Source organism: Nanorana parkeri, unplaced genomic scaffold (assembly GCF_000935625.1).
Source record: "Nanorana parkeri isolate BGI_ZX_2015 unplaced genomic scaffold, ASM93562v1 scaffold420, whole genome shotgun sequence".
NCBI classification, from domain to species: domain Eukaryota; kingdom Metazoa; phylum Chordata; class Amphibia; order Anura; family Dicroglossidae; genus Nanorana; species Nanorana parkeri.
This window is the reverse complement of record NW_017306688.1, coordinates 160,327-173,885: the sequence shown is the minus strand read 5'-3', so window position 1 is coordinate 173,885 and position 13,559 is coordinate 160,327. Positions and strand designations below refer to the sequence as shown.

The 13,559-nt window shown below is 43.2% G+C and overlaps 1 protein-coding gene across 1 annotated transcript in view; it reads right to left on the bottom strand.

Moving 5' to 3' along the window:
• Positions 1-19: 19 nt before the first annotated feature.
• CERS2 (ceramide synthase 2) overlaps positions 20-13,559 on the bottom strand; it is a 47,724-nt gene continuing 34,184 nt past the window's right edge. The window contains exons 3-11 of the mRNA XM_018559899.1: positions 11,725-11,842; positions 11,070-11,185; positions 8,694-8,754; positions 6,617-6,667; positions 5,694-5,786; positions 3,641-3,769; positions 2,781-2,887; positions 1,193-1,346; positions 20-988 (exon numbers count right to left, since the gene is read on the bottom strand). Of these exons, the coding sequence (XP_018415401.1) occupies positions 857-988; positions 1,193-1,346; positions 2,781-2,887; positions 3,641-3,769; positions 5,694-5,786; positions 6,617-6,667; positions 8,694-8,754; positions 11,070-11,185; positions 11,725-11,842 (961 nt within the window). The 3' untranslated portion in view covers positions 20-856. The remainder of the gene's footprint in view (positions 989-1,192; positions 1,347-2,780; positions 2,888-3,640; positions 3,770-5,693; positions 5,787-6,616; positions 6,668-8,693; positions 8,755-11,069; positions 11,186-11,724; positions 11,843-13,559) is intronic.

The following is a 13,559-nucleotide window of genomic DNA, read 5'->3' as shown; positions in this document are numbered from 1 at the left end:
CAGGAGTTAAAAGATTAAACAGTCCAGGGATAATCTGTAAATCTAGGTGACGACTGATTGCTCTGTAGTAGAGCGATATTAACAGGAAAGGAAATCAACATCAGTAATAAATAAATAAATGTTTGCTATTAAACAATCAGGACTATGGAAAGCAAAACAGACAAGGAAGTTCTCTCACCAGCCAACAAGTAGAATGTGCAGTATATTCACATTGATTGTCACCTCTAAATGGTAGACCCAGGTGAAAAAGATGGTGCACCAATCTACCAAGAAACATTCTATGATCAACCCATCCAACAATGGTGATGGATGTCAAAACTGGACATCATCTGGCAAGGAAAAAAAACAAACACCTTCACAGCTCTATCCAGGTCATTCAACTTATGTTCTCTGGTCAATGTACGTAGTAATTTGAGAACAAAGTCATCTCTGGAATGTGCATCACAGGTTTACAAGAGGCGAAAACAAGCTATCTTCACAGAAAAGGATCTTTGGTGTCCACTTGACCTTCTCTCCAACAACAGACAAGCAGCAGGTACTTTTGGCTTAGGGGTGAAAAGAAGAGAGGGCTTTATGTGGCTGCACTGAATTATGGATAAATTTGGGGGAGGGATCATTTTCATAGTAAAAAGCCATCAACGTGTTTAAAATTGTCTTCACGGAGAAGCTCCAGTGATCCATGTCCCAAGGCTCAGTAGGAAGGTGGACCCGTGTTGTCTTTGAGATGTTCTTAGGAGTCCTTTCTTGAGATGATGGCAAGGAATTTCAGTAGTGCTAATCAGGGAAAGGGCATTAGTTAGTATTACATCCTCAGGAAAGGAACAGAGGATGAAGCAGCCTCACGTCTGGTCCGAGGTCAATCCGCTTTGTGGTGACTGTTGTTATGCACTGAATGACCATTGGACACAGACCCATTTTTGGTGGGTTCCTCGTCTTCTTCCTCTGGGATATCGGTTTCATCTTGGTCACTTCTCTCATCTTGTTCCAACTGGAAGACAAGATGGAGGCAGGTTTTACATAGCAGAAACCAAACAAGGCTATGAACAACAACAGAATACATTTTGATTTAAATGGGATCTACAATATAAAGTAGAGCTGCAAGTAATCAGATTCCGGGATCATAGCGACTGCTTACCAAAATTATACAAAATATGTGTTGGTTCTACTTTAAGAAAGAAGTGAATGGACCTACCTTGCCCGTCAGGAACTTGTGTGCCATGCCGAGAATGAGGTAAGCCCAAAAAGTATGCAGACACTGGAGTACCCACAACATGGCGTTGAAGAAATAGTATCCAAAGAAGGGCGAGTAAATCTCTATGGGGTAGACCCAGGTGCAGTGCAGAATCCTGCAGAAAAGGACAATCCATCTTCAGTCTTATGAATGAGTTTTGCTTGTTATGTTCTAACAGAATAGTATTTGCTGGGACTTTACAACTCCTTTAAGTGATGTTCTTTGTCAGGTAAGTTATAATGTTAAATGTGAAGCCTTCATATGTATACACAACACAAATACAAATGTTACCTTACACATAACAGCTGGTATTTGTGTTTTGTATACAAATGGGTGGTTTTAGATGTGTGTCAATCTGGCAAGGGCACTGAGAGCTTTAATGGGTTTTTGTCATCTAGTTCATAGTATCAAAATATAACCTAAGACGTTAATACGGAGATGTCTCCTTTCTCCTCCTTCATTCTTCATGGGAGAACAAGACGTCATCTAAGGCTTGGATGTATATTGAAGGATAGCCTAATACAAATGTTTGTATCACTTAAAGGGAATCTATGGTCATAGTCTGAAAATAAATCTGTATTTCTATATTGGATTTCCAGAAGTTCTATCCCACTCCTAATAACCATATCCATCTAGAAGTTTGTAAACTTATTGAAGATGCCCATCAGATTTACTTCCTCAATGCACTCATACCATTTCACTCAGCCCCAAGAATATAACCTTCCTTGTCATCACTCTAAGCCTGCTGTCTAAACTACAACTCAACGTCTGAACTTCTCACAATGTAACATTATCATTGCTTGCTGGAAGCAATGTATGATGGGATATTTAGTCTGGAGAAATGGAGATTGCATCGCATCAAGTAGCAGGGAAAGAGGTGCAAAGCACCCTGGCAATCCAGGAAGTTGGTGCAAGTGATGGGCAGAAAGAAGGCAACGCATACTACATAAAAAGGTATTTTTTCAGGTAAACTTTGCTTGCATTATTTAAAGCAATTCTAGTATGTATTTCTATTACAATGCTGATGTTATAACAGCTGGGACTTTACAACTCCTTTGAAAAGCCTTTTTTGAAACCTTGATTGGTTAAAAACATGACACACAGTCAGCGTGTCAGAAAGAGGCCTCCTGCTTCTTCAAGGCTCAGGTACTGTACGTGGTGGGACTCTTAGCATGGTATAATCTCCAGGGATGATCTTTATAATGCTGCAATAAGGTATCAAGGTTATCCAATAAATAACTTCACACATATGGTATGTAACCACTTCATTAAAAGTTCATAATTAGAAGCTTATATTTTCTTGTACTCCTAAAGGAACCCCTCTAAATTAAGGGCCATCTCCACAAGACGGGCGATTTTGTAGCCCTAATGGGCAAATTGTTTTAAGGAATTGGGTGATGCAAAACAGTTATGTGACTAAAAACTAGAAGTCCTAGACTATGTACCATGTCCCCATTTCTATGCTTGATTTTACAAGACTTGAGCTTTCCATTACCCATTAGCAAAGACCAATGTCAGGCAGTGTTGGTGCAATAGAACAATTACTCACCAGAAAGGTAGAATTACAATCCTTGTAATGATGAACACAAGAGCAAAGACTACAAATATATTGTTGCAGGTCTCTTTCCAGCCGGCATAATTAAACATCTTGGCAGACTAGAAGTAAAACAAGCAGAACTATAATTAGTAACCAAAACGTATGAATATGACCGATGTTAGACACATGGATACTGTGCTTTGTAAGTGAACTCACATTCTTCCTTCATCGTAGGCTGCCCATAGACCCTCTTGTACAAAGGGCACCAACATAGTGTAGGAATTTATTTTAATGAAGGAAAAATAACTGACCAAGATGAGATGATCTCATGGACCCAATTCAGGAACATTCCTGCTGTGACCAGCGTCTGAGGGTTAACACCATAACGTGTCCGGAATGCCAGGCTCGGCACACCAGGAATGGTTAAACATGCTATCCAGAATGTGGCGCCTGGCAGGTGAGAGGTTTTAAGAGTTCCTCTTACTTTCTAGGCCAAAGTATGGCTGGGTTTCCAAGGCAGATAGCACAGAGGGTGGACCTTTTCAAATGGTTAAACTATGTTGGTGCGCCCTCTGCTCTTTGTTGAATGGCGCCGTTCAAGCTCCATCACCATCAGATTTACGGAGAACACTATCAAATAGACAGTGTTTTCAATCCTCTGTAGTTGATTGTATCGCCGTAGAACAGTTGGCCAGGTTTGTTTGAAGGTAATAAAAACCTGAGATGGCTGACTGAACAATCATTGCCAATTTTCAACTGATGCAGGAGAAAGGCATCTCACATCGAAAGCTAAGTTCATAGATGCTAAAGAGGGGTGCCTGGTATGGCCTCCACAATGACCACTAAAGCTCATCCACTCAGGTATGCCTTACCTCCAAGAAGAAGTCTGAGGAATCATGAATGACCATGACCAATGTGCCAACTCGAATGTAGTTTGCACACCATGAAAAGCTAATCAGAATAATAGTGGCCACGTGGTGGATGACCTGCTCCTTGAAGTCCTACAGAAAATGGAAAAAAAAAAAAAGGAAATTTTACCAAAACACACACACACACACACACACACACACACACACACAACACTACTACTACGAATAATAACTATTTGCATAGACATACCATAACAGCCTATAGAGCGCTATCACTAAGACGTATAATGTACTGTAATGGTGTTGTGTACTTGGTCATATCATTTGCTTTTCCAAATGGCCAAATCACAAAAATATATATTGTAAAAGGTAAACTATTAGCTCCACTCTTAGTTGGCAATTCCAACTATCTCTTTCTCATACAGTCATACCTGTATGAGTATGAAACAATCCCCGTGATATGGAGAATAGGAGCGGGGGGTGTTTTGCAGTCCTAAAAAACTTCCTTTCTAGGGTGACAGTGATGAAGAGGGGTGGAGGCCTGATTTGTGCAGGACTAATAAGTTATGGTCCGACATTTATCCACTCCTCCAGATTTCTTTGGTTGTGCAAGGTGGCTGCAGCCATAAGATCTCTATGGCAAGTGGTGGGGCATTGTGAGACAGCTATCTGCTATGGCTCCACTATGTCAGTCAAGGGACAGGGAAGATAGTGTTTGAAGACCGCAAATTTTTAACTTGAGGTAGCATACAAAGTGCAGGGGATTGGAGTGTGTGCAGTGATGAACACGGCAGAGAGAGATTGGACTGAAGAACAGTGCAAAGATCATGAGGACATATCAGACTGGAGGTAAGACACTCGTGGGAAATAAGGCAGAAAATGTAGCATGGACAGTATGGGAAAGCTGGCAGAAAATGTAGTGTGGACAGTAGGGGAGAGCTGGCAGAAAATGTAGTGGGGACAGTAGGGGGGAGGGCAGGCAGAAAATGTAGTATGGACAGTAGGGGAGAGCTGGCAGAAAATGTAGTATGGACAGTAGGGGGGAGAGCTGGCAGAAAATGTAGTGTGGACAGTAGGGGAGAGCTGGCAGAAAATGTAGTGTGGACAGTAGGGGAGAGCTGGCAGAAAATGTAGTGTGGACAGTAGGGGAGAGCTGGCAGAAAATGTAGTGTGGACAGTGGGGGGGGAGAGCTGGCAGAAAATGTAGTGTGGACAGGGGGGGAGAGCTGGCAGAAAATGTAGTGTGGACAGTAGGGGAGAGCTGGCAGAAAATGTAGTGTGGACAGTAGGGGAGAGCTGGCAGAAAATGTAGTGTGGACAGTAGGGGAGAGCTGGCAGAAAATGTAGTGTGGACAGTAGGGGGGGAGAGCTGGCAGAAAATGTAGTGTGGACAGTAGGGGAGAGCTGGCAGAAAATGTAGTGTGGACAGTAGGGGGGGAGAGCTGGCAGAAAATGTAGTGTGGACAGTAGGGGAGAGCTGGCAGAAAATGTAGTGTGGACAGTAGGGGGGGAGAGCTGGCAGAAAATGTAGTGCGGACAGTAGGGGAGAGCTGGCAGAAAATGTAGTGTGGACAGTAGGGGGGGAGAGCTGGCAGAAAATGTAGTGTGGACAGTAAGGGGAGCATGGACAGCATGGCAGCAGTGGAACTGGAAGTTGCAAGCTCTTTATATTACATAGAAAGTACTGAAACTCACATAAGCTGTGAGCAACTGGTCAGAGCTGGCTCCTCACAGGTAGGGCCAAGACTCATTTGTGCTGTGAGAAGAAGGACAGGGCAGATCCCTCACAGGAAGGACCAAGACTCATTTGTGCTGTAAGCAACTGGACAGAGCAGATCCCTCAGAAGGACTGGGACTCATTTGTGCTGTGAGAAGATGGTCAGGGCTGAGATCCAGGCTCTGCTTCACTCTAAGCACTCAAGGAAAACAAGATTCAGCTTCACATGGGGTTAGGACCTCCAGAATAAGGAAAAACAAACAAAAAACAATCACAGTTTCTCTGGATAATACATAGGAGAACACTAATAGGATGCACTCATTCATTATGATTACTCACCTTCCTCTTGACATCAAATGCCACTCTGAACAGGAGAGACCAGTAGAAGCCCAGTTCTATCATATAATACCAGTATTGTGAGGGCAACATGGTCTGCGGACATGAAATTAAATGAGAACATTTTGTATATAAAGAAGATTATAACTAAAACATAACTAATTATTATAACTAAACAAATGGCCACATAACAAACACACTATAAAAATCAGAGAAAAGAAGAACTACAACCCTTCCAGTTTTATAAAAGAAAGAATACCTATTATGTTTTCTCTAACCTCCTAACTTCCTGTTACATCACTACAAATGTAAATTTTCCTTCCAATTTGTCCTGTTCCCCTGAGATAATCAGGCATTCGGGACATGCCGGCTTGCCCTCCGTCCCTGTAAATTTGAGCTTGTGCTATTGAGCTCTATAAACAACTAGCTTTCTTTACTTGCGTGTGAAAGGTAGCCTCCTGCATATGTGAAAAGGAGTCTAGAGCTCCATCTGCTGGCATGAAAATATATTCAGATTTTTTTTTTGTAAAGCCAAGTTTCTTCTAAACATAATACAAAAAAAAAAAGAAGTGTATACAAAATATTATCAATTCCCTTTAAAGATGAACTCTGGGCTGTCCTTCCACCCCAGCATATGCAACTGTTTTGGGGGGTTCTGCTTTAGTTACTGCTGTAAGCAGTGTGAAGGAGATTTCTTGGTGAAATACACTGTGACATGCAGCTTCCCTGTCCCCCACAGCAAATAACTATGGAGGAGATGTCAGAGTGAGCTCCTAATCAGCAGAGCACTCCGTGAGTTTGGATGGGCTACTTCTTACATTAAATCAGGAGAAGAGCAGGCAGCATGGGGCCTGTACCATCATCAACAGACATTACTGTTAATGGGCCGAGTCTGGTGCTAGGTCCCATTTCAATTTAACACTTACCTGTTTAGGGAAACCATTCCAAACTTCATGGAGATCATGGAACCAGGGCTTCTGTGGATGGAAGAATAATATACTAAATTAGGCAACCGTAAATGACAAGGACACCAAAATCATATCAGTCCCTGTCCTCATCGAACTTACAGTCTAAAGGTCCCCATCTCATATGCATACTAGGGCCAACTTAGACAGTAGCCAATTGACCTACCAGCATGTCTTTTGAAGATGGGAGGAAACCCATGCAAGCATAGGGAGAACATGCAAACTCCATGCAGATAGTGTGCTACACAAGCCGAGGAACCCATTGCTTGTAGAGGTACTAACCACTAAGCCACTGCTTCGGCAAATCAACCTTAGTACATTCCAAGAGCCAACTAAAGACAATGGGGGCAGCACATGCAGTAACGACCTGGCTGCGCCGTACGCATACATACAATAATCATTGACACTGTTGTACTTTAAATGAGAACCGTCATCTATATATGTATTCCTTAGGGATGCACCGAGGCTAGGATCGGTACCGATACCGAGTGTTTGGGTGAGTACTCTTACTTGCCCAAATGCTCGGATACCTTCCCCGATAAGATTTCCTCTGACCAGCAGTGTGGTAGGGGAACATGGAGCCAGCTTCCTGTGCGATCAGGAAGCTGGGTGGCAAGTAATGACCCGCCTCCTGGCTTCCTAATTGGCCGAGAAGCCGGGTTCCACGCCAATCAGGAAGCTGAGAGGCGGATCATTGCTCACTGCCCGGCTTCCTGATTGGCTGGGAATCACGGCTAAGCACAATCAAGCCGGCCAGACAAGATGGAGCTAGCTTCTTGGGCAATCAGATTGCCCGGGAAGCTGGCTGCATGCCAGCGGAAGCACCGGTACTTGGTATCGATGAGTACCGAAAGCAAAGTATCGCTACTCGTACTCTATACCGAAAAAACGGTATCAGTGCATCTCAAGTATTCAGAAATACAAAAATAAATATGGATTTATATTACAACATGCTATTAAAGCAAAGTGGTCCCAATGGGCCTTGACCTTCAAAAACTCTATGGTAAGGTTTGAGTTGCCCCACAGCAACCAAATTTAAATCTTCTGTCCCCAATTTATGTTTCTATAGGTCTGAATCTGACCGCTGCAAGTTTTTGTTAAACGTTCTTATTTCAGACGCTGAAAAAAAAAAAGCCACATGCAAATCACCAAAGCATCTCACCGCTCCGATTCTGTGGCTGTAATAATGCTCTGTAGGACTGGCAGGTGCAGGCTGCATGGTGTGTGTTCACCTTGACCGCACTTGATCCAAAAATTGCTGCACTCCACCGGTCTCCAGCAGACAATTCCAATCTTTATTGTAGTCCAATACATTGCATATAATCACCAGAGGCGGCTCTAGAGTTTGAGGCCTTAGGTGAAACCTAAACATGAGGCCCCACTCTGTAGGGGCTCCGTAGGGTCTCACCAGGCATTTACAGAACACGCTGATGGCCAACATGGCCGCCGCACATTCTCAAACAAATTATTATTATGTGTCTAAATACATTTCTCGTATATTCGGAGATATAGTAATTCATTAATTTACATGTAGCCCGGGGTCTGTGTTCTGTTGTTTATTTTTACTTTTCTAGATACACTTACTTGAAAAAAGGGTCTGCCTGACATCCTGACACAGTCCCAGGTCAGGTTTGGCAAGCAGCCCAAACACAACATGCCATTTATATATACAAGCCTGAATGGCCGCTATTTTAGGTTTTAGGTGGGTGACAAACAGCCGCCTGTTTTTACCACCCCTTGCCACTCATCTAAACGAGGCCTTAGAGCAGGGTTAGCCAAACTCCAGCTGTGGAGAAACTACAAATCCCATGATGCATCTCTCTCCGGGAGTCATGTCTGTGGCTGTGAGAATCTTGCAATGCCTCATGGGATTTGTAGTTCCACCACAGCCAGAGGGCCAGAGTTTGGCTACCCCTGCCTTCGAGTCAGGACCCCATTCTTTGCACTTTAAAAAATAAACTTTCCCCCACGGCCATCAGAATGACCTCTGTAACCATTTAACAGAGAACAGATTTGGGATAAGGAGAACTCTACTTACGTCTACCAGGACTGCAATGCCAGCAATGAAAGCAACAAGATAAAAGGTGAATCTCCAACTGTGAAGAGAAGGCAGACGTCTCAGAGCGGTCATAAACTAAACGGATCAACTACACGGACAATCATTAACCGATCGGTAGCATGGAGCTTCTGGTTTTTTGACATCTACCCACTTGAGGAGAGTAACGGGAACCTTGATCATCCCGTCTAACAGATAAAAGTAATTAAATGCCCAGTTAGGAGTTTTTCAGCGTTGACATTCGGACTATTGTGGTCCCGGTACAGCCAGACTAAGAGGTGGTATTTCCAGGGCCGCCAAACCCCCTTTGTGGCCAGATGGCCACACCACACTTAGCAGCATCACTATGCCTCTGGACAATCACTTTAGGATTAATCTGCCTAAATAGTCTTTACATTGTTTTTTAAATGGACAAAAGTGTTTAAACATTTCTGGTTCTTCTACAGAACACAAAACTGTTGTCTTTTTTTTTTGACCTATTGCAATGTTGTCTCTGCTGTGTGGAAGCTCCATTGAAGTTGCTGAGAGACGCATGCGTCAGAGAGAGGTTAGCTAGCAAACAAGCATCCATTAATTACCATAAATGGCCACGGTCATGCTGATCACATGATCAGGAACCAAACTACATCAGCTCCTGATCCTTCATCTGAGACCTGCAGCTATCGGTGACAGCATGGTCACAGTACCATGAGCGCACACAGGTGAGTGATGCTGGTTTACAGCTGAGTGGTAGTGCTCTATGAGCGCCAGGACCCATGCCTGAGAATGTTCAAGCTGAACTCAAAAAAATGTTATTTAAATCTACCTCTCAATAGCCATAAAAAGGATAAAAATGTGTGCACCAAATTCCTTTGAAAACACATTACCTTGGAAAAGTAGCTGTGACATCATCACTGTGCTGTACATAGCCTGTGCAGAGAGAAGAGCCGTGAGATGGGCCACTACAGTAAACTACAGGAAGGGACCGATACTAAACCAGTCACCCTGCATTAGCGTGCAGCACTGACTGGTCTTTACTACAGGAAGGGTCGGATACAAGACCAGTCACTCTGCATAAGAGTACAACACCAACTGGTCTTTACTACAGGAAGGGGCCGATACTAAACCAGTCACCCTGCATTAGAGTGCAGCACTGACTGGTCTTTACTACAGGAAGGGGTGGACACAAGACCAGTCACCTTGCATAAGAGAACAGCACTGACTGGTCTTTACTACAGGAAGGGGCGGATACAAGACCAGTCACCCTGCATAAGAGTGCAAAACTGACTGGTCTATACTACAGGAAGGGGCGGACACAAGACCAGTCACCCTGCATAAGAAAGAGAGCAGCACCGACTAGTCTAAATTACAGGAAGCTCCTGCCACAGAGCAAAAGTTTCCCACTGTATTACTGTACAGATCTGTAAGAAAAACAAAGCTAACCATCTTGTCTCTTTATAAACAATTGACAGGGCTTTTTGCCCTGCAAATATCGGAGAATCTTAATTTTTTGCACATAAATGGCAAAAATAAACAAACATTCTTAAAATATTTATTTTTGCGGTGGAAGGTATTTGAATGTAATTCCACAATATGCCCACTAGATGGAGCTGAGGAGCATAAATCTATATTTCCTGTGCTCTTTATCGCCATCTAATGGCCATATTGCAGCATCATAATACACGTGACCCAAAAAGAAAATATTAGAATGTTTGTTTTTGCCATTATTTGCACAGAACGAATGTTCACAGACATTTGTAGGGCCCTCTGGCCTAGTTATAAAAAGACCCCTAAGATCCAAGTCATAATACACATGCCTATTGTACTTAGGCAACATAGGGTTATCCCAGTGTTCAGCTTTAACATGCAGATTGCAGTCGCCTAGGGGTTAATAGAGTAACCTTGGTCGCCCAAACAAACGTCTAGCACAATCTGCTGTTGTAGAAAACATGATTTGTTTAGGTCCGAGCCCGGATTACACGATGTGTACAACAATACCGAGCAACCAATACAAGCTTGCATGGGAAGTGATGGCTTGGTTCCTACAGTAATAAGATTAAACAGTACAACTGCCTCAACTGCATTATCTGCCGAGGCTCCCAGGTCATTGTGTGCACTACTGACAGCCAACAGTCAGACCAAACCTCGCCTGTGGCTGGTTTATAAGCCATTTCCATAGAAGCAACAGACGCATTGGAAAAACACATTAACATTTAAAGAGGCTTCTCTTTAATGTCCAACAATAATCCAGATCTTTTTATTCACAAGGTACACACATTGTGTATGTATGTATGTATATATATATATATACACATATGTATGTATGTATGTATGTATGTATGTATGTATGTATGTATGTATGTATGTATGTATGTATGTATGTCTCTGAACTTCTTTTGTAAACTCGGACGGTCCTGGTTTCTTCGCCGCCGAAACCATCTTTCCACCTGGCGCACAGTGAACTTACTGGCCTTTGATAAGTTCTCCAAATCGCTCTGTAGGAGGATAAAAGAAGAAAAGAGCCTGTAACAAAAATGGACGAGATGCTGCGTTCACAATGTATATTGCTGATCAAGACCTCAGTGCAGAATGAGAGCGCACGGCTGCCCCATTTACACATGAGCATTTTGTAACTCCTTTCCCTAAGCGCTACAACGCACAACAGGGGGAACTCTATTGTTTTCAATAGCTCCAGTTCACCTCTCAGCACAGCGCTTCCAGCAAAAAAGAAGCTTCTTTATTGGGCAGAGGCGAGTGTTTTGGCTCCAATGGACTTCAACAGAAGTGCTTGAAGAAGAGTTTGATGTTGAGGAACTTGAATGGTCGCTAGAGATCTATGACCTCAACCTGCTTGGGATAGTCATGCAATCATGACTTCCTTTGGGAACCACTGCTTTCAATGGTCAGACCCGAGTCTGACATCTACAGTAGGAGAGGTCCTGCTATCTATACAAAGATGCAGAATTACCCATTTCTTCCAAATTGGCTATTCTGCATCATCCAGAAGAGCAGTGAAAGTCTGGTGATGTCATACCTGTTTGGGATGTTTTGAGCAGCTTGTGTAGAAGGTCTCCAGCACCGGACTGTGGGCCGCTCGCAGCTTCACCTTGTCTTTTACTCCCAGTAGCCTGGCCAGTGGAGTGGCAGCATAACTGCATAAGACATGGTCATGGTTAGATACTGTACACCCTATCTATAACCTTTGTGCAGATATGACCCCAGTGCAGAAGACATGACCCCAAGACACACATGATCCCAGCACACACATGACCACAGTGTACAAGACATGGCCTCAGGACACACACACAACCAAGGACACATTCCCATAAGCACATAGATAACTGTACAAAAATCCCAATTGGACATTTTTGAAATTCACATTACAATCGTTCTGCTGTTTCTCCCCCCCCCCAAATGACAGGCTTTAAAGAAATTTGGAAGGGTAATGCTGGAACCTTAAGATTATCCTAATGTCATAGGGGGTATAGGAGGTATTTAACTAGGATGTCTGGATTCTTGGGGCCAGCAGCTTTTTCACAGCAAAAGGACGTCTACTGTCCCCTTGGTTTGTAAATGGGAAATCTCAGATTGAAGCACCACACCAAAATGTAGTCATCAAGATATAGATTTATTTCAAGGTTAGATGAGACTATATCTCAAAGCCAATGCATTTTGGTGGTCAAAGAACACCTTCATAACGGATACCGGACTGAATACAAATCATATGGACTTTTAACCAAACTGCTGAAGATTGAAGCCTGTCAGAAGCTGGTTTCTACAACCTTAAAGTAACCAAAACTGATAAATCCATGAGCTCTGGTGGGTTGACCACCCAACAGCTTTTTACATCAGAAGCTTAGATGGTAGCACATTCCTGTCTCAACTTCCACCCACATGGCTAAAATGATCGTGCCACTATCTCAGCTGGATTCCCTAAGGACTTGTTTTATTGAGAGTTAGGTAGTGCAATATGTGGCATTTGACTTTGAGATTGGCTATACAGAACTAGGAATGTGGTGGGCCAACCTCATAACTGGTGTCCCCAACAGATATATGACTAAGACGTCTCCATGTAATTAGACTTGCCAGCAAACAAAACTAGATTATAGCTTGGACTCCTTGGAGCATAACTAGTCTTTAATCTCCTATGGAGGATACAAATTTGCACTGAAGAAGTCACCTGAGCTCTCAAACCAGCCAAAAGAGCTCACCACCAGTTATAGGGTGCTTTGAACACTATGAGCAGTGGTCCCCCTGTGCACACTTGCACTTGGCTTGGGCCTGCCAAGTATTTATTTACTTATTACAGCTATTTGTCAAGCACTATGTACATTTTTGGCGTAAGATATATTGCACATTAACATCAGTCCCTTCTCTCAAAGAGCTTACAATATAAGGTCCCTAATCTCTTATGCATACATACTAAGGCAAATTTGGGCAGAAGCCAATTACCCTACCAGCATTTCTTTGGAGTGTGGGAGGAAACCAGAGTACCTGGAGGAAACCCACGTAAGAACAGAAAGAACGTTCAAACTCCATGTGCTCTGTTTGGAATTCAAACCATGGAGCCCATTACTGCAAGGCAGAAGTGGTACCACTGAGCCACATAGCACAGTGTCTAACAATCGCAGCCAACGGTGGTGGGGCTCAGAAGACCTCACAGACAACCATCTACAGCTGCCTTATGTTAGATTCACTCCCTTGTGAGGCGTGCCATTATTTACCAAGATGTGGTTTACCATGTGTGCGCAACCTCAGCAGCGTTCACTCAAGTGCACACATGACGTATGAACAGGAATGGTCAGTGATCGCCAGCTAGGTAGTTTATGTATTGAGCAAATAGAACCTGACAAAGCAATGTTACCTATA